A 22,965-nucleotide genomic window follows, 5' to 3' on the forward strand; every position below is an offset into this window, starting at 1 on the left:
GTTATGAGCAATGGCAAAGCCAATAGTTTGGGCTGTTGTGTATGCATGCCATTGACACCATTATCTGCCATAAAACGTCAACACGACGAACGTGATTTTAGTAACTGGGAACATTACGGCTGTGCCTGGTAAATGCCCATCGAATGCCTACAAAAGATCTAAAACTGTTGCCTTTGCCAATGCTTGTTTTTAACAGGAACATACTGCAAGGAACAGATGCAAGAACACACATTTCCTTTTAAAGCAAGTGACTGAAGGCACACTTGGGCAAGACATTTTTGTCACACTAGGAGCTGTTTTGCAGCTGCAATGAATGCATTTGCGTTTAATAAACTGCTTATCAATAATTGTGTAGTCACCATAAAAGCACACCGTTTGCTGACACAGATGCAATGGATGTGTGGGGGCAGGCAGTGGGTCTGAATGGGCATCTGGACTGGCGTGCATAAAAGGCTGTGTTTCCTTCTTCATAGCCCAGGGGTCTCTCGGTCCTATCCATCGCCCCCTGGGGGTGCGAGGTCTCGGTCAGACATCTCCTGGGATCTGATAATGACTCATTTCGAAACTTGAGGGATCTTGCCTCTATTTGGGCATAGAATGCTGGCCAGGGTGCAGGGGCACGCCCAGCGGGGGGGGGGGAGAGGGGGCAGAGACGTAGAGCAGCTCTCAGATCCAGTGCTGTGCTCCCTCTGAGCAGCACTCACTCAGCCCCTGGACCCCGAGTCAGGCCCAGCCTTCTCTGGAGAGAGAGGGACCCCTCCCTCCTTTACAGAGCAGAGTGCTGCTTATCTGCATACACGATGACGTCATCAGTGTTGCACGAGGGAGGCGGCCAGGAGTGTGCACTGCTGGGATTTACCTGTGTGATCAGGAGTGAGGCGGAGACCCTGTACAGGCTTCTGCCCGGGGAGGGAGCACTGGACTGTGTGTTGTGAAATGCTAGGCGTGCTGCAGGGAGGCGCAGGCTGTGTGATTCCCTCCCCCTGCCCCCGCCGGGCTGCAGAGCTTCCTGTTTCCTGGTGCCGTGATATGAGTGCTGCTCAGTGTGCGTGCTGCCCGTTGGGAGGATTGTCTCTGAGAGGGGCTCACGGTGAGTGCTGTCCGTTGGGAGTACTGTCTCTGAGAGGGGCTCACGGTGAGTGCTGCCCAGTGGGAGTGGCCTCTGAGAGGTGCTCACTGTGAGTGCTGCCCAGTGGAAGTGCTGTCTCTGAGAGGTGCTCACTGTGAGTGCTGTTTAGTGTGCGTGCTGCCCGTTGGGAGTATTGTCTCTGAGAGGGGCTCACGGTGAGTGCTGTCCGTTGGGAGTGGTCTCTGAGAGGTGCTCACGGTGAGTGCTGCCCAGTGGGAGTATTGTCTCTGAGAGGTGCTCACGGTGAGTGCTGCTCAGTGGGAGTATTGTCTGTATTGTCTCTGAGAGGGGCTCAGGGTGAGTGCTGTCCGTTGGGAGTGGTCTCTGAGAGGGGCTCAGGGTGAGTGCTGTCCGTTGGGAGTGGTCTCTGAGAGGGGCTCAGGGTGAGTGCTGTCCGTTGGGAGTGGTCTCTGAGAGCTGCTCACGGTGAGTGCTGCCCAGTGGCAGTGCTGCCTCTGAGTGGTGCTCGGTGTGAGTGCTTCCCATTTTAGTGCTTTTAGTGTGAGTGCTGCTCAGTGTGACTCAGCCGTGCATCGGGGCTCCTCTGTCCCATCGCAGCCCACCCCTCCACCCCCCATTCAGGGTGTGGGTTTACACTTTATATACTCTCTTTTGATTGCAGGAAATAAGGTTTTAAGCAGCCTCGATGTGCCTCCCCCCGGAAGAGGTGCAAGTGCCCCCCCCCCCTCCAATTACTCATTGGTTTTGGCAGTGGTCGAAGTGGGGGGAAAGTAACCAGTTACTCTGGTTGCATGCAAAAAGTTGGGGGTGGGGGGTGCTGGGAGGGTCGGAATTATTGAGGGGGGGGGTCGGAGAGGGGGTGTGAAGACGGGGTGAACAGGATCACACACTTTGGCTCAAATTATTGAATTTCAAGGTCTACAGTAATAATGTCTTCTCGAGTTTACTTATAAAAAGCAGACATTGCATAATAAGGGCACGTGACGGAATGTACATGCTACCAGCAACATGTTCAATGTTAAATGTTAAAGGTATTTGTACTGCGCACCGTCACCAACGGAATTGGTCCCCAGGAGCTCTGGCGGATCTGTAAACGATAAGGTGGGATGGGTTAGTAGGGTGAAGAGGGAGTAGGATAGTGGGAGGAGTGGTGTTCTGTTGGCAGCTTCAACTCGGTATACACCGGGTGCTGAGCTTTGGTGCGGGTATTGGATCGGTGTCGGTCTGCGTGTGCTGTTGCTCCGGCTTATGTGTTGTTGCAGTGTTGTGAAGTGCGTGCGGCTTGTTGTGCGAGAGATGGTTGTGTGAGCTTTTTGAGTGAGATAAGTATGCAGAGTTTGAGCTTATATTGGTTAGTGGGTTACCTGACCTCTAACATGTTAACATTCACAGTTTTGTCTAAGTGTGGCACTTGTTGGCCTTCACATGTGGGCATGCCTACATTCACAGTCTTTTCTAGGTGCGGCGCAGGCTAGTGTTTAGAAATCTGTCTAGGTGTGGGCATGCTAACATTCCTACCTTAATCTGGATGCGGCGCAGGCTGGTGTTCACGATTCTAAGTGTGGCACCTGCTATCATTCAAGTTTCATCTAGGCGCGGACATGTTATCCTTCAATTGATCCTATCTAGACGCGACGTAGGCCAATTGTCCACAATTCTAAGTGTGGCCTGTGCTAGTCTTCACGTTTAGCGTACGGTACTTACAAGTGGGCGACTTACTAGTCACTAGAGGGCTTTATCTGGGTCTAAGTATGTGATCAGTCTCTGGAGCCTTCCATTAGTGGCTATTTTCCATGATATTTTATGCTCTGTCGAGTGGTTGGTTCTTTGGTTTGAGTGTTTGTCCGATTTGATAGAGGCCGAGGTTGGAGTTATTTTCATCGTTGTTTTAATGTCTGCGCATTCTAGTGCGTCTCCGTTGTGGTTACGCTGCAAAGAGCCATGATTTGAGGAGTTTCCTGAATGCTAGGTGGTTTGTTGTGGTCTGTATATTCTTAGGTAGGTCGTTCCAGGTTTTGGGTGCCTGGTGAGAGAAAGAGGATCCTCCAAGGTTTTTCCTGTTGTAGGGTTTTGGTTCCAGGCGTATGTCGGTGCTTGATCTTAGTGTTCTTGTCGGTTGATGTAGGCGTAGTTTGTCGCTTAGGAATTGTGTGCCTTGTTTGTGTATTGCTCTGTGCGTGATGCACATGGACTTGAACTTTATTCGCTGTTTTAGTGGTAGCCAGTGTAGTATTTTTAGCCCAGGTGTGATGTGTTCTCTTCTGGGTAGCTTGAGGAGGAGTCTGGCTGCTGTATTTTGTATGCATTATAGTTTTTTTTAGAAGTCGTTCGAGCATGCCCAGGTATAGGGTATTGGCATAGTCTACTCTGGACATGATCAGAGCGATGATGGTAAGTGTTTTGTTGGCGAACGACAGGAACGGTAGGATCCTTTTTGCTGCTAGCAGGAGGAAGAAACATTTCTTGATTACCGAGTTTATTTGTGGCTCCAGAGTCAGGTTGTTATCCATTAGGACCACTAGGTTTTTTACAGTTGATGATGGTTCTGGTGTGGTGCCGAGCTCTCTTGGCCAGGGGATGTAGTTGATGTCTCCTCCTTTTTTTGAAACGATCATTATCTCTGTTTTGCCCGGGATGATTTTGAGATGGTTGAGGTTCATCCAGTTGAATATGTTGCGGAGAAAATTCTCTAGTGTGGTGTTTTCTTCTTGGGTATCTTGTATGTTGAAGATTATTTTAGTATCGTCAGCGTAGTTGTAGCATGTGAGGCCGTGTTTTTTGATGAGTTTGATTAATAGGTACATGTAGATGTGGAATAGAAGCGGTGAGAAGGAGGATCCTTGTGGTACTCCGCACGTGGTGTCTCTGGGTTTGGATTTAAAAGGTTTCATCCATACAGTTTCGGTTCTGTTTGTTAGGAAGGATTTGATCCATAGTAGGGCAGTGTCTGTTATCCCTAGTCCTTCTAATCTCTTTATGAGGATGGCGTGGTTGACAGTGTCGAAGGCTACAGACAGATCAAGGAGAGTCAGGGCGGTACTGTTGTCCGAGTCTGCGTTTGTTTTTAGGTCGTCCCATATTGAGAGGAGAGCTGATTCTGTTCCTCTCATGGGTCTGAAACCAACTTGTGCCTGTTCTAGTAGGCAATGCTCTTCTATGAAATCTTGGGTTATTTGGTAGACGTACGTTTCTAGCAGTTTGGCTATGTAGGGTATGTTGCATATGGGTCTGTAGTTGGATAAGTCCTTTACGTTTCCTGTTGTGTCTTTGAGAAGCAGCTTGATGCAGGCTGATTTGAAGGCCTGTGGTACTTTACCTGTTGAGATTGAGGAGGTTCCTGTGATATTCCATGGGGGTTCTTTGTTTGAGAATTGTTTTGTATAGGTCCGGGGGGCAAGGGTCTTCAGGAGAGCCTGATTTATTGCTTTGGTTTACCAGTTTGACGAAAGCCTCAACTGATATTTCTGGGAAGTTTTGGAGCTTGTTTGCATGTTCCTCGTCAGTGTCGGTAGGGTTTGAGCTGTGATCGCTTGGTCTGTTTTGTATGGTGTGTTGGATGGAGGTTATTTTGTTTTTGAAGTGGTCTCCGAGGTCCTCACAGAGTTTGATCGATGGAATTGGCGTGTTATTGCAGCCCGGTGGGTTTTTTATTTCGTTTATGATTTTGAATAGTTCTTTTTGAGCGTTTGGTGCTCTGAAGATTCGGTTGTCGTAATGTTTCCTCTTCGCTTTTTGTATTTCCTTTTTACATGAGCGGATCTGGTGTAGGAATTTCAATTTGTTTGCAGTGGTGTTGTTGGTCCTCCATTCAGATTCTAGTTTTCGGTTGAGTAGTGGGGTGAACCAATTAGCTGTAGTTTTCTTACGTGATGGGGTGAAGGGCTTTTCTTTGGCGATGTCGTCTAGGGTTGGTGAGATCCAGGTATGAAGTAGTGCAACTTTTTTGTCTAGGTCTGTTTCTTCCATGGTTGATGCTTGTGGTTTGCTGAGTTCTAGGAGTTCAGTTAGGTTGGAGTTTTTTATGGTTCTCCAATTTCAGACATGCAATGGAAGAGGAATGATCAGGACATGCATGCAGGTTCCGTGTGCAGTTGCTGTCATTCATGACTTCATTTCTGTGCATGTCAGGAGAGCAGACAACACGGATATAAAGAACTCTTTACATGATACACACCTTGTGTTGCTCACTTTAACTGTCACACATGGCAAGGAGGTGCGTCATGAGCAGTTCTTCAAGGCGCTACAGCTACCAAGCATTTATATTACACTTCCATCTCTGTCTCCCCAACCCACTCTCTCTTCACTCCCACCTGCCATACTCCCTCGTTCTTTTGACCACCCAAACCCCTATTCTCCCCACCCACCCTACCTTCTCTCTCTAGCCCTACCCACTCTATTCCCCAAAGCACCCACCCAACCCTCTATTCCCATACATTCTCTCTGACCCATCTTGCCTCTACCCCACCTACCCCCACACTCTTTACCAGCACCCACCCCCCACTCTCTCTACTCCTTCCCACCCTTCCCCACTCTCTCCCAAGCCCACTCTCTCTACACCCACCCACCATATCCCTCTCTCTTCACTCCCACCAGCCTTAAACCCACGCTCTGTGCCCCCACCCAGCCACCCCAACCCTCTATCCCCCAAGCTGCCACCCTACCCCTCTATTCCCCCAGCAGCCACCCTAACCCTCTATTCCCCATACACCCACCCTAACCCCTCTCTCTAGCCCCACCCACCCTACCCACTGTATTCCCCCAAGCAGCCACACTAACCCTCTATTCATCCATACACCCACCCTAACCACTCTCTAGCCCCACCCACCCGACCCACGGTATTCCCCCAAGCAGCCACCCTAACCCTCTATTCCTCCATATACCCACCCTAACCACTCTCTCTAGCACCACCCACCCTACCCAATATATTCCCCCAGCACCCACCCTAACCCCTCTCTAACCCCACCCACCCTACCCACTGTATTCCCCCAAGCAGCCACCCTAACCCTCTATTCCCCATACACCCACCCTAACCCTTCTCCACCCTAACATTACACCACAATAAACCGCAAATACGCAACCGATAAGTAAATGAACAAGTTTAGCTCTCCTGAAGTGGGAGCAAAATGGCACTTCATATACTTTAAAAAGGGGTAAAAAGACAACGACCCAGGCGGTAGAGGGTTCACAGCGCTGGTAGAGCTGCCGGTGCCATTAACACTCTACCGCCTCATTACGAGGTCTGCTTGTGGGTCCCGCTAACGACGTCTGGTAAAACCAGGCTTCCTTAGCGGGATCCGCTAGCAGACCACGATGCTAACAACGGGCCTGTCATTAACAGGCCCGTTGTTAGCATCCTCCCCATTCCCATTGAGCCCTATGGGGGCTCAAATGGGAATGGGGATGTACCGGGTCTGGGTCCCGGGAAATGGAATTACCAGGCCCTCCAAGGTCGGAATGGCCCGGTATTTCCCCATTCCAGGAACCTGGTACCCGGTATGGGGGTAGCCATGCTGCTGAAAGCTAAAAGCGGCATGCCTACCACCATACTCGTAATGAGGCTATACTATAATAAGGTAATTCGAATGAACAGCACAAATGCATTCAAAGGTAGGGGAAAGGGTTACAGTATACTACAACCAGCAATTCATCTCATAGGCCTGGGCCAAAGCCAATGGTTCAGAGTCTTTGTATTGGATAGCACAGTTCTGGTAGTAACGGTTAAGTCTTTGCCACAGAGTTTAGATGAATTTGTCTAGGCGAAACGTTTTATGAATGTTTAGGGAAGGACAAGCCTTCGAAGTTGAGCAAAGTTCCACAAACTTTAGCAATGGCCGAAAAGATTTCCGGACCGTGTTTTGCACACTACCTTTTTTAGTGAAGAAGAGCTGTAGCTGAGGCAATTGTTCCTGGCAGTTCGAGCAGATCTCGCTGTTCCTGAGCTTCAGTCATGGGGACAAGAAGGAGGACGTCGGGAGGTTCCTGCACTGCCCAGGGATGAGGCAAGACGTCGGTTTAAGATGTGAGTGCCTTAAAGTCCACAAGCTGGTTTCCTTCCCACTGGCTATCAGGTTTTCAACAGCACTCTGATGTAAATTCGACCAGATGGGGATGGTGTCCAGGTGGCTTACGAATTGGTTGTTCCCACCAAACTCAAGAAAAGAAGTTAACCTTGAAGGGCTTCTCTGTCGATTGGAGTTTGAGGCAATTCGTACCTGCAGCAGGGCTTCACCGGTCGTCCAGGAGTTGCAGCAGTCCTCTTCCTTCAGCTTGTCTTCGGTTTTCGTTCCAGTGGTCGACTCTGCTTTCCAAGTCCCAGAGACCTGCTTTTAAACAGTTTTCCCCCATTCATTCCAGCCTGGCTGTCATTCACACAGCAGGGTGGCTGTCCTTGCCGGACAAGCAGCCGGCCAATCACACCAGAGTGCATTCATGTCTCCCAGAAGACTAAGCACAGCGAGTTTTGGGCACCTCCCTCACATCCTCTCCCCCCCAGACACACAGGCGCCAGATGAGGGCTTCCACACTGAAGCCCGCCAAAGGCCAACGAACAAAGGGACCAACCTTGGTTTGGCGCGCAGACACAAACACAAGAAGGACTTTTCCTAAAAGAAATGGCGAAAAAAGATGACCAGAGTCTGTTTTTACAGATAGGTCTAGGGTGCCATATTCAAAAACATGGCTGACCTGATTTTTAGCTACCGTTGTTAGCGGTCAGGAAAAATCATGATAATTTGATCTAATCCTCTACTACCAGCCATTTAAATTAGGAAAGAGTAACACTTAACTGTTTCATGAGTGTTTTGACTCAGGGGAAGCTAGGCCATCCCTCCAGCACTCTATAGTAAAATAGTGTGTGCTGGGTCTATAAATTTAAAGTGACTAGCAAAGTCAATTTAACTTTACATGCTCTGGGAGACGGTAGTCGGTCCCAGAGAAGGTATTTAAATCTTGGAGAGTCTGAAAGACACCCCTGTGCCACTGCACTGAAGGTGCTGTGTGACACACAGAAATAGATGATGCCTATGGAGTTGTTTTAAAACTCCATAACCAAAGAACACAAAAGTAAAACGCACACAAAATACATGGAAGAGTGGGAAAAAAGGCTCACACTCTTCCTAGGTAGCAAAGTTGCTGGGGGTCTCAAAAGGTTCTCCCTAACACCTACCCACTGTATTCCCCCAAGCAGCCACCATAACCCTCTATTCCTCCATACACCCACCCTAACCCCTCTCTAACCCCAGCCTCCCTATCCTCTCTTCCCCATACACCCACCCTAACCCCTCTCTAACCCCAACCAACATAACCCTCTATTCCTCCATACACCCACCCTAACCCTCCTCCCTAGCCCTACCCACCCTACCCACTGTATTCCCCCAAGCAGCCACCCTAACCCTCTATTCCTCCATACACCCACCCCAACCCTCTATTCCCCATACACCCACCCTAACCCCTCTCTAACCCCAGCCTCCCTATCCTCTCTTCCCCATACACCCACCCTAACCCCTCTCTAACCCCAACCAACATAACCCTCTATTCCTCCATACACCCACCCTAACCCTCCTCCCTAGCCCTACCCACCCTACCCACTGTATTCCCCCAAGCAGCCACCCTAACCCTCTATTCCTCCATACACCCACCCTAACCCCTCTCTAACCCCAACCAACATAACCTTCTATTCCTCCATACACCCACCCTAACCCCTCTCTAACCCCAACCAACATAACCTTCTATCCCTCCATACACCAACCCTAGCCCCTCACTAGCCCCAGCCACCCTACCCACTGTATTCCCCTAAGCAGCCACCCTAACCCTCTATTCCCCATGCACCCACCCCAACCCCTCTCTCTAGCCCCACCCACCCCAACCCCTCTCTCTGGCCTCACCCACCCTACCCACTGTATTCCCCCAAGCAGCCACCCTAACCCTCTATTCCCCATGCACCCACCCCAACCCCTCTCTCTAGCCCCACCCACCCTACCCACTGTATTCCCCCAAGCAGCCACCCTAACCCTCTATTCCCCATACATCCTCCCTAACCACTCTCTCTAGCCCACCCACCCTGCCCACTGTATTCCCCCAGCACCCACCCTAACCCTCTATTCCCCATATACCCACCCTAACACCTCTCTAGCGACACCCACCCTACCCACTGTATTCCCCCAGCACCCACCCTAACCCTCTATTCCCCATACATCCACCCAAACCCCTCTCTTAGTAGTGGGGGGTGTAGAAATGCGGTGGGGGTGCGTGAGCATCGACAGAGATTCCTGTCATTAGTAGTGAGAGGGAGGCTGTGGTGCGAGTTAGGCTCTGAGGGTGCCCTGAGCCTGGAGAGCCGTGTGTGTAGGGTGACATGACCAATTGGTTTGGTAGAGTTGTAGCAGGGCAAGGTGGCCTTGGCTGAGGTAGTTGGATGCTGAAGAGGTAGTGGCGAGAGGTGTGTATATGTGGGAGGCATTGTAATTGGGAGCCATAGAGAGGCTAAGAGGAGGGTTAAGGAGAAGATGAGGAGTTGTAAGAAGGTGCTACCGGGAGTGTGTGGATGAGCTGGTCTGAGAGTTGTGAATGGATACATTTGTGGGTAAGGGTAGTGCACTAACGCTATCGATACAAGGATTGGTGCATAGTGTGAGAGAGCAGAGAGTGAAGGCCTAGGCGCGGTGCAGTGGGGTCACAGAGCAATCACAATCAATATTTTTCAGGGCAATTGCAATCAATATATTTCAGGGCAATCACAGTCAATATCTTAGGCACCGACTGGGCTAGGCACAGAGCAATCGCAGTCAATATCTTTCATGGTGTAATATTAGGCACCGACTGGGCTAGGCACAGAGCAATCGCAGTCAATATCTTTCATGGTGTAATATTAGGCACCGACTGGGCTAGGCACAGAGCAATCGCAGTCAATATCTTTCATGGTGTAATATTAGGCACCGACTGGGCTAGGAACAGTGGGATCACAGTCATTATTTTTCACAACGTGAGAGGGCAGTATAGACTGGGCTAGAGGCGTGGAGCAGTGGGGGCACAGGGCAATCACAATCCATATTTTAAATAGCGTGATGAGAGGCATGTACTGTGTCAGGCATGGTGTAGTGGGGGCATGAAGCGTTTGTTAAAAGTTTTTTTTCCAGTGAGCGACGGCGAATCAGATGAGTGAAGGAAGGACGTAAGTTCAGTGTTCAGAGGTGTGGAAAAGGCGGGCGTGTGTTAAGTTAAAAATAGGAACCTACCGATGGAGCCTGGCAGGGTGCGGGGATTAGTGGCGCGCCCCAGTGCGCTAACAGGCGCAACCAGGGCCTTATCCCCCGTGGGCCTTTACCAACGTGGACCGGCTTCCGCCTTAAACAAGTGTAGTAATGGCACAATATTTAGCATGTAAAATTCTACCTAACAAAAGTGGCGGTTGCTAGGTCGGTTTACAGCCCTTCCTCGCAAACGGCGCCCATATTCCAAAAGTGTCGCATTCATTCCGACTTCGGAAAAATGCGACACCTTCAGAATAGGTATTAAGTAGCGAAAAGGTCGCTAATGCCTCCTGCTACGTTTTCGCTACTTACCACCTTCATGAGAATCAGCCCTCATTTTTACCAGCCAATCATTTCTCCTGATGATCACTCAATTCATAACCCAAAGGAAGCAATTTGTCACTCTGGGCTAGCAGATTTTTCTTAGTTGCTGATGAATCCACGTCGAGAATCAGCCAGTCCATCTCTATCACAATTTCCAGCACCCTGATGTCCTCAGTACTTATCTGTCTGAGCGCAGGAATATTGTGCAAAGGTTTCAGGACATTTCGCTGATTCAGAATTGGGGAATTAGGGCCTGTTATTAGGGTCGGCTATTATTCTCTCCAAGGAAACCTTTAGATCTCTCTTTGCTGCGGATTGTTCTGAGTCAGGATGCTTCGTTACTCTTTCCTGTGTTTTCAGAGGCCATTTCTTGTTGGTCTCATTAGCAGGTTTTTTCGCAAAGGACTGAGTGCGCTTCAATTGTAGTTCATTCAGTGCTGCTCTTTGTGCTTCCATTGTCTTGAATGGTCTTTCCTTTTACGCCCCAGTAGGATGCTTGATCTTGGCCATGAGTTTAGTATGACTTGGGCAGCTTTGACTAACTTGTCTTTCAATTTCCGCCCATTCAGAACTGCCCAAGTTGTCCCAGCCCTCATCATCATCTTCTCGATCCATCATTTCCAGCAGGTCACTCAGACATCAGCTCCTTCATCTCAACCACTTCACTATTTTTCGAGTCATGAATAGGTGCGGTCAATTTAATCAGTTGCAGCGCCTCGTGTGTCAGCACCAGCTCCTTCCTCGGACGTTGGGATGACTGTCTCAGGTCAAGGAACAGTGGAGTTCTTATATTTCTGAGAAAGGCTCTGGACCCATTGGATTTCCTTTTCCTTTGCAATATTTTTGGTGCGAGTTTTCTGCAAATTCCCATCCCCCTTTCGAGGGTCCTTAAATACCACCACCACCTCCTGGGTGGACCCCGACTTTAAAATCGAGAACATATTAGTTTCCTTTGCCGTGCCTTGCCTCGGCATTTAATGGTCATCCTCACTTTGGCCACCTCTGCTTCTTCGTTACCGGCAATCGGCTCTACGGGATTTAAGTTGGCCAATGTTCGTCTTTCCTGCCTGGGCTCCTTTCCATTGCGTCCTCATCCACTTGCAATCTCCAGAATTGCATCCATTAGGAGCAATCTATCGCTGGACTCTCTCCTCACCATATCACATAGGCGGTTTCGCCACGGCAGGGAGACTTCCTCTTCTTGATTCAATCCCTCCTCAACCTTAACTGCAAAACCTTCCAGGTCGTTCCTTTTAGACTGGAGCTTGGCAATTAGAGTGGATTGCTAATGGCTTCCTATAATCTAGTTAAGGGGGAGAGGGAAATCGTAAGAGCTGCCATCAGCACCTGTTGTGTATGACTTAATTCATCAGTTGATAGGATATCTTCTCTCTTCCGTTCCTGCCGGATTTGCCAGGAAGAGGTATGAGAGCTTGTTTCTGGATGAGGTAGAGGAGCTACTGGCAAGAGATCTAAACCCCATGGAAATGAGGCTGCAACCATGCTACCATTTAAGGGCTCAGGGATTGGGGTGTCGCCCATTCTTTGCTGTCAGCAGAGTGAGTGGTTTCCGATAGCACAGTCATTGCTCTCAATCTGGGTGCCCCATGGAGTCCAGGTCTCAGGGCGACATCCTGCCCAGAAGTAGAAAGCCCCCACCTGAATAAATGATGCTCTCTGGGAGGGTGCTTGGGGTCCAGGGTGAGATGCTGGCTGAGACTGGTACTGGGCAGGGGCAGATTTCAAGACGTATTTCAAGCATAAGCACATTCGACCCTTCAAGCTGCTGATGTTCACATTGTAAAGCCCACTTCCCCGAGCACGCTCTGCCTGGCTTTGGGCTGGAATGTTTGAAATGTGGGCCCTGCCCACTTGGGTAACGAGTCTATGCTCCTCAATGTGGTTAAATGGGAGAAATGTTCCCCCAATCCCAGAGATCAATTCTTTTACTTAATTATTTTTTTAGTTGGCTTCCAACGTTTCAAATAATCTGACCATGTTAGTGTTAGCAGGCAAGGCCTTGTAAATAATAAACGGACATAGGGAGCGTAGGGATTAACAACTGCTTTATTCGAACTAACTGTAACTTCCCTTTGCTCCTCCCTCCCTCTCACTCCCCTTCCCCTCTGCGTCACTTCCTACCATGACGCTTCCTCGGGAGGACTGTCTTAAAGGGACAGTCCCCCGCAACAACAACCCCAGACAAATGTCCTTGCAAGGAATTTAACTTAACTTCTTCAACTGCTTCTTAACACTCTTCTACTAGTCTTGGGGGTCTCTTGATGACTCTGGGGTCGTCCTCACGGCTCTTGACTTGAGCCACGATCAGTATTGCCGAATGGGTCCGACTGACGTGGAACCTGTGGTTCGAGGGGAGCCCACTCCTCGTCATGTATGTCATAGTGTTCAGGGTCAGGGTCAACAGGCGGATGTCTCTCTTCCTCTCCTCTCATGACATGCTTACGCAGCAAGCTGTTTCTGGTCACCTCCTTTAAGTCATTTGCTGCTGTTATCATTGTCCCATTTATGGCCACAACCTGTAGTGGCTCTAGTGCAAAACTGTGAGTCCGTTTTCTTGTTCACATTTTGTTGGACCCAGACTTCATCTCCTACTTGGAACTCCTTTGTTTGGGCTCTCCTTCTTTGTCTGTCTGTAGTCTGACTTTCTCCTTTCGTTCATCATCCCTCCGGATAACCTCTCGATCCGGTTCAGGCCAGCTTGTTGGGTTGTTGACATTTCTGGTTCTGACTTGATATTTCATCATGGGTTCGGATGGGGATTGTTAATGGCCTCATGGGGTGTGTTCCGATAGTCTCTTAGCATTCTACACAGTGCCTGATGGGGGTCTGATCCCTTGATGCGTGCTCTTTGCATTGTCTTTTTGATTGACGCCATGAATCTTTCTGCGATCCCGTTGGCTTGAGGCCAGCGTGGCGTGACCCTTTGATGAATAAATCCCATGTGTTTTGCGAATACTCTGAATTCGTTTCCACTGAAGGGTGGCCCATTGTCCGACTTTATTGTGTTCAGGATCCCACATTTGCTGATGACTTCATCGAACGTGGCGGCTACATGGGCAAAGGCCCTGGATTTCTCCTTCTTTACGATGGGGAACCTGGAGTGTTTGTCAATGAAAAGCAGCAAGTACTCTCCTGACTGAAGTGGACCATAGAAGTCTATTGTGACTCGTTCCCAGGAGTGGTCTGGGATTTTGTTTACTCTCAGTGGCACTGGGGGTTCCGCTTTTGCAGTGCATTGACAGACTGTACAGTTCTTCACCCACCGGTCGACCATATCATCCATGAAGGGGAACCAGCATGGCATCTGAGTTGTCTTTTTGTGTTCTCGGCAACCCTGTGAACTTTGTGGGCTGTCTTGATGACATCTGACCTCAGTGTCACTGGTATGACTAGCAGACATCCCCTCAGTACAATGGATTTGTCTTGTACTGCCAGTTCCGTATGTATTCTGGTAAGTCTCTCAAGCTCGTCTCTGCATGCGCCTGGGTATCTCTGGACTGCTCGGCGGAATTGCTTTCACTTGTTCTCCATCAGGCTTAAGACTAAAGCCATGGAAGGATCCGCTGCTGAGGCTGAGGCAATGGTTTCAAGGGAAATGGCTGGGGGTAATGCATTGGCTGTTACGTAGCTTACGTATTCAGTGTCACCGGGTCTTGAGACTGGTTTGCCAGTCTGGTGCATGTACAGATAATCAGCGGGGTTGTTCTCGCCCCCTGGTCTGTGAATGAGCTCAAAATCATATTCTTGCAGGCAAATTCCCCCTCTTTCGATTCTCAGGCGAAATTTTGTTCTGGGATTCCCGAAGAGGGATAGCAGTGCCTGATGGTCCGTGATGAGTGTGAATTTTTTTCCAATAATGAAGTTGTGCAAATGTTCACAGGCCCAGGCTTTCCTTCTCTGCCTAGGAGTGTGCTGATTCAGGGGGAGCCAATGCCCTACTGGCGTAGGCTACTACATGCCTTGGGTGTGTATCCTGGCCACTGGTTTGTGCAAGGATGGCCCCCTAGACCCACTGGGCTGGCATCTACGACAATTTCAGTGTGCCAGGCAGGGTCAAAGTAGGTGAGTTTCTGGGCTTCGGCAAGAGCTTGTTTAATGGTGTCAAAAGCACTTTGACACTCATCTGTCCAAGCAAATGGGGCTTCTTTTTGCAATAGGCATCTTAGGGGTTCAGTGATGGTGACAAAGTGGGGTACGTATCGGGCGCAATATCCAGCCATCCCCAGAAATGATCTTACATTGGCTGCCTGTTCAGGTTTTTCCAGGTGAAAGATGGTGGAGACTTTGTCTGTACCAGGGGTCATCCCTTCAGCTGAGAAGATGTGTCCAAAGAATTTGGGTTTGGACTTACTGAATCGACACTTCTGAAGGTTAAGAGTCATTCCTGCTTCTTGTACTGCTGTGCAGGCAGCGCAGAGTGCTTCATCATGTTGTTTGCGAATCTTCCTGAACACAATGATGTCATCGCTATAGTTCAAAGTCCCTTTTACAGATCGGATGATCTGCCTGATGGTTTCATGGAAGATTTCTGCCGCAGACGATATCCCAAAGATCTAATTTTGAAAAGACAACAGCTTTGTTCAGTTAAACTATCATGTCCTCAATCTTGGGACCTGGATTACGTTTCCTTTGCATGGTTGTGTTGGCCACTCTCATGTCTACACACAGTCGTAGGCGGCCTCCTTCTTTCGGGACGATCACAAGCACAGAGACCCATGGTGTCGGCCCTGTGGCTGGTTCAATTATGTCATCCCGTAGAAGTTGGTGTAGTTCTGTCGAGACCGCTTCTTGGAGGTGGAACCCAATTCTGTGCAGGTGTTGTGGGACCGGATGAACTGCCAGGTCAATGTGCAGCTTGACCGGTGGGCCCTTCATTTTGCGTAGGCCTTGACATAGACATGGAAACTCCTTCAGGGTGTCATCCTTTGTGATGGTAGGGGTCATGAATGGAGCCTGATCCATTTTGCATATGTGTCCTTGGGTTTCACATCGAGGTACTGTCGAGCTGATGATGTCACCTTCCTGTACATGCATGTTGATTAGGCTGAGGCAAGAAGCTGTTTTGTAGCTGAGCAAACAGCGCCCTTTAGTCGGGCTGCTAATTACGTGTATTATGGTGGTGGCTGACTTATTCCCATGGATGAGCCATCTTTTGAAAGACCCCACACTGTGTAGAGGAGTGTCAGCACCCCACTGGAATATCCTGGATGTCTTCTGCGTTAGTAGGGGCTTGTTTTGGAGTTGTTTGAATTCTTTTTCCCCCATAATGTTTATTGTGGCCCCTGAGTCAATGAGGAAACAGAACCATTTGTCACAGATGTCTACTGGTAGTCTTGGTGCTTCTCGTGCCTCGTCCTCATCCATGATGAGGCTCACGAATTTGTCTTGTGCGTACAGGCCACAGTGATCACTCTCATAGTCTTGACCCACTTGTGACATAGCGTGGGAACTTGGTCGTGATGGAGGTGGGCTATCATACTCATCATGAATCCGTGAGCTTAGTTCTGGTGGCTCATATTCCTGAGTTTCATCCTACGGATAAAGTTCTTTTATTACTCTCACATACCTCCTTGATCCTTGTTGGTACGGGCATATCTGGTACGAGTGACTTGGAGATGTGCTCTGGAGCGATTTGTACTGCAGTGATGAGGTTGTCCGTGGTGTGGGGAAAGGCCTTCCTTCCCCGCAGACAGATTGAAAATGTCCTTCCCTGCCGCAGTTTCCACACTTTTGGGTGAGTGCAGGGCATGATCCAGCATGGGGAAAAGTAATTCCACACCTGTATCATTGTCTTTGCATGCGAGGTGTCAATGTGTAGTTTAGCCTGCTGGTCCCTTCACTCACTCTGGTGCTACCTGTGTGGACCGCCGCTATCACATTGTTTCTTTCTTGCTTGAGTGATGTTGTGCTGGTAATTTGGGTGGCTTGTGTGTCAACCCTTTCGAGGATTCTGTCCATTTCGCTAACTTCTTCAATGGTGAGGGGTTTCTTGAGAAGTTGCTTTTTCAATGTGGGTGAAAGGCACCCTTCAATTACTCTTAGGCGAATGGCCTCTTCTAGAGAAAATGCGTCGAATTGGCAGTGTGCCCCTTTGATTTGGAGACTAGTGATGAATTCATCTACCGTTTCATCACTGTGTTGGGTGCATTGATTAAACATGTACCTTTCATAGTCCCTGTTGGGTGCTATGACCAGTCGTTTGTTCAGGGCTGTTATCAAGGCTGCAAAATCAGTGTGTTCTGCTGGTGGGATGGTTTTGATTAATGTCTTTATTTCTGTGTCAGCCGTGTTGATGAACATGTTGCGTAGATGTGTGTTATGCTCACCTGGCTCCCACAGGGGCGTCGATCGGACCCGGACAGCTGCGACCTCCTCCAACGTGAAGCATAGTGCAGAGATGACAGACTGGACTGGACCGCCTAATCTTGTCTACTTGACCCGTAGAAGTATTCTCCTGCAAGTGGAGAAAGGGATTTAGCCACCCGTGGATTTTAGTAATGGCACCCCACTGTTCTCCACACTAATCACCACCAATATTCACTTTCAGTAAGCTCACCTTACGGTTGTAAACGATGAGCTCTCCATCCTGCGTGGAATGCAGGGGCGCGTAGATACCAGATACTTTACTGGTTTGAAGGCGTTGGAAGAGTTCCGGATGAATATTGACTCCGAGGTTCCAGGCGAGAACTCGTAAGTATAAAGTTCAAAGAGTTCAATATGTCTGATGTTCACTCTTGTACATTCCTTTCTTGTGTTGCAGCTGGGTCCAAGGGAAGATTGTCTTGTGGCAGCTGATGGTGTTCAGGTAAGAGTCTGTATTACCCAACACTATCTGGCAAAAGATGCGTGTGTTTAAATTGCTGGTTTCTCTCTCCTTACAGGTGCGGCGTAAGAAGTTTGTTACAGAATAATGCCTCCGGTTGTTAATCAGGTAAGTCTATGGTGGAGAGGTTGTATTTGTTGGCTCTCTCGGCTCACCTTATGTTTCTTTTGTCCCCTAGATGGTGGAATTCGGTGGAGAAAATGATGGAGGCTGCGCCGGATCAAAAAATGCTGTGAGGACTGGTGAGTATGGCGCGGCGCTGCAGCTGGCGATGCGACGCGTGTAGAATAATGTCCTTTTCAAGTTCGAAGACGTGATGGATCCGGAATTCAGGTAAGGATTGAAATATCTGTTTTCTAACCTTTCCTTCTTCTTTCTTCTATTGCTAGGAGCTCTGGATTCGAGACGGGCGTGGCTGAAGACTGGATGCTGACTGCAGGCACGGTGAGCGTTACGCTGCTGGATGCAGAATAACGCGAAGCATGGGCTGCTGTTCGGGTGTGGTTTAAATAGCCTCCAAAGTAGCTCCAGGTAAGAAGTCCCTAGAACCACACCCGAGTAAAAAATAGTGCCTGTAGTAAAATAGTCCCATCCAGGCCTTACGTTGGCTTGGATTCATTTGCAGCATGGTCTGCATGAGGTAAGTAAAGTCTATGAGCCTGGCGCCTATGGCGCCAGGACTGATTTCTATTATGAGCCTGGCGCCTAAGGCGCCAGGACTGAACCCAGACAGCCCCCAGCCGGGGCTGCTGGGGTTTTATTAAATATCTGGATGCCTGCTCCTGGGGCTGATGGGCTTGATCTGGATGCCCGGGGATAGGCATCATGACAGCACCCCCCCCCCAAGGCCCCTCCTAAAGTTGCTCATCCCCTTGGTCCTTATTTGTCTGGGAAGTTCCGATGGAATTTCTTCACCAATCGAGGTGCATGAACGTGGTCACTAGGTTCCCATGACCTTTCTTGTGGTCCGTAACCCTTCCAGTCGATTAAATAAAAAAGTCTTGATTTATCCATCTTAGTGTCCAGGATATTCTTAACCTCGAATTCAGGTTCTCCATCTATTAGGATGGGGTCAGGTGGTTTGGTTAATCTTGTCCCAGGTTGAACTGGTTTTAGAAGTGAAACATGAAAGACAGGATGAATCCACATATTAGAGGGTAATTCCAATTTGACGGCGACCGGGTTGATAATGGCCTTAATGGTGTAAGGTCCCAAATATCTAGGATTGAAAGTTCGAGTTCCCTTTAGAGGTATGTGTTTTGTAGCCAGCCAAACTTGATCTCCAATCTGGTATTGTGGAGTTTCACTTCTATGTCGATCAGCATTTTTCTTGTATTTCTCCTTTGCTTGTTTCAAGTGTTCTATTGCTTCCTTAAAGGCTTGCGTAATAGTAGAGTGCAGATGAGTCACTGCAGGCATTTCTAAGTGTTGAGGCAAATCGAGTTCTGAGGTTCGAGGATGGTGTCCATATATGGTATAAAAGGGGCTTTGTCCGGTTCCTGAATGTACGGAGTTATTGTATGCGTATTCGGAAATCCATAAAATATCTTTCCAATTGCTTTCGGTTTGGTGTAGCATACAACGTAGATATTGTTCAAGAGTCTGGTTGGTCCTCTCTGTCTGACCATCAGTTTGGGGGTGGTGACTGGTTGATAGCCTTACTTCGATTTGCGCCAATTGACAGCATTTCTTCCAAAATTGCGAAATGAATTGACTACCTCGGTCAGAGACCAATACGGAAGGAAATCCATGGATTCGAACAATGTTTTCGAGAAATTCCTTGGCCAAAATCGAAGCGGAAGGTAATCCTTTTAAAGGAATAAAGTGGGCCATTTTGGAAAAAAGATCCACAATAACTAGAATGGTGTTAAATCCATCACACGGAGGTAGATCTGTAATGAAGTCTAAAGACAAGGTGTGCCATGGTGTAGGAGGAATATCCAAAGGTTGTAAAAGGCCAGCTAGTTTTTTCTTCTGACTTTTGTTTTGGGCGCAGATACCACAAGACATCACAAATGACTTTACGTCCTTTCACCAGGTGGGCCACCAGAATTGTCTTTTAATTTTGGCTTCAGTTTTTGCGATACCTGGGTGTCCTTCCATAAGGGCGTCACGATAATTGGAGATGACTAGATCTTGTAGTTCCTTGTATGGTAGAAATAGACGTCCTTGATAGTAAGGGAGGTCATTGATGACTGAATAATCTTGGCCTTTCTTTACCCAGTCCTGCAGGGCTGCTGAATCGAAAAGTTGTTGGATTTATAAATGAATGTCTTCTAGAGTCTGTAGAGTAGTTATGCCAAGAATTCTCTGTTCTGAAATTATAGGCACCGGTTCCGGGTTTGAATATACTTCTCCAATCCCTATTCAGGATAGGGCATCTGCCTTGCCGTCTTTACAACCTGGTCGATAAGTGATCACGAAATCGAATTCGGCAAAGAATAATGCCCACCGAAGTTGATGCGATGATTGGTCCTTGGCTGTTTTCAAATACTGCAGATTCCTGTGATCGGCGAATACAGTGATGGTATGCCTGGCACCGAGAAGATAATGCCGCCAAGCCTTGAAGGCGGACTTGATGGCTAATAACTCCTTATCAGTAACCGCATAGTTTAATTCGGGTGCTGAGAACTTTCTTGACCAGAATGCTACTGGATGAAGCTGACCGGTTTCGGGATCCTTCTGGGACAGGACAGCTCCCATGGCTAAACTGGATGCATCGGTTTCAACTATGTATGGAAGCTCAGGGCGTGGATGCTTTAAGACAGGTGCAGACGTGAATTTCGATTTTAGCTCTTGGAAGGCTCTTTCAGCCTCTTCAGTTCACAAAAAACATTTGTTTTTTCGCAAAAGTGCTGTGATGGGGTGTACAATATGTGAGAATTCAGGAATAAATCTGCGATAGAAATTAGCAAATCCAAGCATGCTTTGCACCCCTTTAACAGAACTGGGTGATGGCCACTTGAGGATTGCGTCCACCTTTCGAGAGTCCATTCGAACTCCTTTTGGAGTCAGGATAAATCCAAGGAATTTAACTTCTGTAGAATGAAAAACACATTTCTCCAGTTTTGCGTGTAACTTGTGCTGGCGTAGTTTCTCTAGGACTGCACAAACGTGCTTCATATGGTTTGATTCTGAGGAGGAGTACACTAGAATATTGTCTATGTATACGACAACACAGATGTCAATGAGTTCACGAAGGACATCATTCATAAAATACTGGAAGGCTGGTGGTGCATTGCACAACCCGAAGGGCATCACCTGGTATTCGAATAACCCGTACTTGGTGTGAAAGGCAGTCTTCCATTCATCGCCTTTCTTTACACGTACCAGATGATATAACCCTCGGAGGTCTAACTTAGTGTAGATACAAGCATCCTTTACTTGGTCTAGTAATTCGGGGATCAGAGGCAATGGGTATTGGTTTTTTTCCGTAATCTGATTTAATGCACGGTAGTCTATGCACGTTCTAAGGTCACCTTTCTTTTTAGGCACGAAGAATAGGGCTGAGGATGCAGGAGATTTGGATGGACGAATGAAGCCATTAGCAAGGTAATGGTCCAGATATTGTCGTAGGTGAAGATGTTCGGGTTCCGTAAGGGCGTAGATTCTACTGCATGGAGGTTGTGCACCGGGTACTAGGTCAATTTGACAATCATATGATCTGTGAGGTGGTAAGATATTTGCCTGTTCTTTTTGAAAAACATCCTGAAATTCTTGATATTCCTGAGGTAACTGCACAACTGGATTAGTAACGGTGGCCAGGCTTTTGTTCAAGGTTTTCTCCGCCGGGTAACAGGTGTGTGCACAATCTGGGAAGGTCACTCTCTTCTCTCTCCAATCAATACAAGGATTATGTGTTTCCAACCATGGCATTCCCAGAATTATTTGGAATTGCGGGGCCTTGATTAAATCAAACACAATAGTTTCTCGATGCCCATCTTGACCCAACAGTGTCAGCTCAGTAGTGGAATGAGTTACAGACCCAGAGGCAATTTCAGTTCAATCGACTATAAGTCTATATATTCTGCGCAATCCTGAGGTGGGTTCACAACTTGAGCCAAAAGATCTTTGATTTCTCCCCGAAGCCCACAATGAAATAATGTAATTCGTTTCTCCTCAGGCCATCCGGTTTCCACCACCAACCTATTGAAGGTTGCGATATAGGTTAGCAGATCCTGGTTACCCTGTCGAAGGGATGAATGTTTGTTATCCAGGGCCTGTTCCTGTGAATGTCTGGCGAATAGTCTGTCCATGCTTCTTTGAAAACCCTGAAAATCCTGAAGAAGAGGGTCATCCTGGTTGACTAGTGGAATTGACCAGTCAGCTGCGCTGCCACTAAGATATGATAGTACAAAGGCTACTTTGGAAAAGGTCATTTGGAAAAGCTCCAGGTCTGCATAAAAAGTGCAAGCGGCATTGGTTCATAAACACTGCAAACCTTTTTGGGTCCCCAGCAAAGCGTTCGGGTGGAGCTAAAGGAATAGCCCCTGGTAGGATTACTTGCACAGGATTGCTCGATGAAACAGGAGCTGGGTTTCCCCCGAGTCCAGGTAGGGGTGTTTGCCCAGCTTGGTTTTGCAGCAGTTGTCTAGCAAGATCATCTGTGCGTTCCTTTGACACAATCAGTTCTCTCCTGAGGGCATTAGTCTCTTGGCGCGCAGAGTGCACTTCCGCCCTAAGTTCCCCTAATAATTGGGCTAGTTGGTCTGTTTCGGAGGTTTCCATAACGCCCGGGTGGGAATTTGTAGATAGGCTTCACGTTCTGTTACGCTCACCTGGCTCCCACAGGGGCGTCGATCGGACCCTGACAGCTGCGACCTCCTCCAACGTGAAGCGTAGTGCAGAGAGGACAGACTGCACTGGACCGCCTAATCTCGTCTGCTTGACCCATAGAAGTATTCTCCTGCAAGTGGAGAAAGGGATTTAGACACCCGTGGATTTTAGTAATGGCACCCCACTGTTCTCCCCACTAATCACCACCGATATTCACTTTCAGTAAGCTCACCTTATGGTTGTAAATGATGAGCTCTCCATCCTGCGTGGAATGCAGGGGCGCGTAGATACCAGTTACTTCACTGGTTTGAAGGCGTTGGAAGAGTTCCGGATGAATATTGACTCTGAGGTTCCAGGCGAGAACCGGTAAGTATAAAGTTCAAAGAGTTCAATATGTCCGATGTTCACTCTTGTACATTCCTTTCTTGTGTTGCAGCTGGGTCCAAGGGAAGATTGTCTTGTGGCAGCTGATGGTGTTCAGGTAAGAGTCTGTATTACCCAACACTATCCGGCAAAAGATGCGTGTGTTTAAATTGCTGGTTTCTCTCTCCTTACAGGTGCGGCGTAAGAAGTTGCGGTTTGTTACAGAATAAAGCCTCCTTTTGATAATCAGGTAAGTCTATGGTGGAGAGGTTGTATTTTTTGGCTCTCTCGGCTCACCTTATGATTCTTTTGTCCCCTAG

General features: G+C 48.3%; 1 protein-coding gene across 3 annotated transcripts in view; it reads left to right on the top strand.

Annotated features, from left to right (window-relative positions):
* Window positions 1-977: 977 nt before the first annotated feature.
* The window catches only part of LOC138570300 (NACHT, LRR and PYD domains-containing protein 3-like), a 348,872-nt gene continuing 326,884 nt past the window's right edge, over window positions 978-22,965 (top strand). The window contains exon 1 of one of the 3 annotated variants that reach the window (XM_069649073.1): window positions 978-1,135. In XM_069649073.1, coding sequence (XP_069505174.1) covers window positions 1,030-1,135 — 106 coding nt within the window. In that variant the 5' untranslated portion in view covers window positions 978-1,029. Of the gene's footprint in view, window positions 1,136-1,224; window positions 1,285-22,965 lie in introns of those variants that run through there. The other 2 variants (XM_069649074.1, XM_069649075.1) reach the window with 2 other exon arrangements.

The sequence above is a fragment of the Ambystoma mexicanum genome, chromosome 2q (assembly GCF_040938575.1).
Source record: "Ambystoma mexicanum isolate Mex_15411 chromosome 2q, UKY_AmexF1_1, whole genome shotgun sequence".
Taxonomy (NCBI): domain Eukaryota; kingdom Metazoa; phylum Chordata; class Amphibia; order Caudata; family Ambystomatidae; genus Ambystoma; species Ambystoma mexicanum.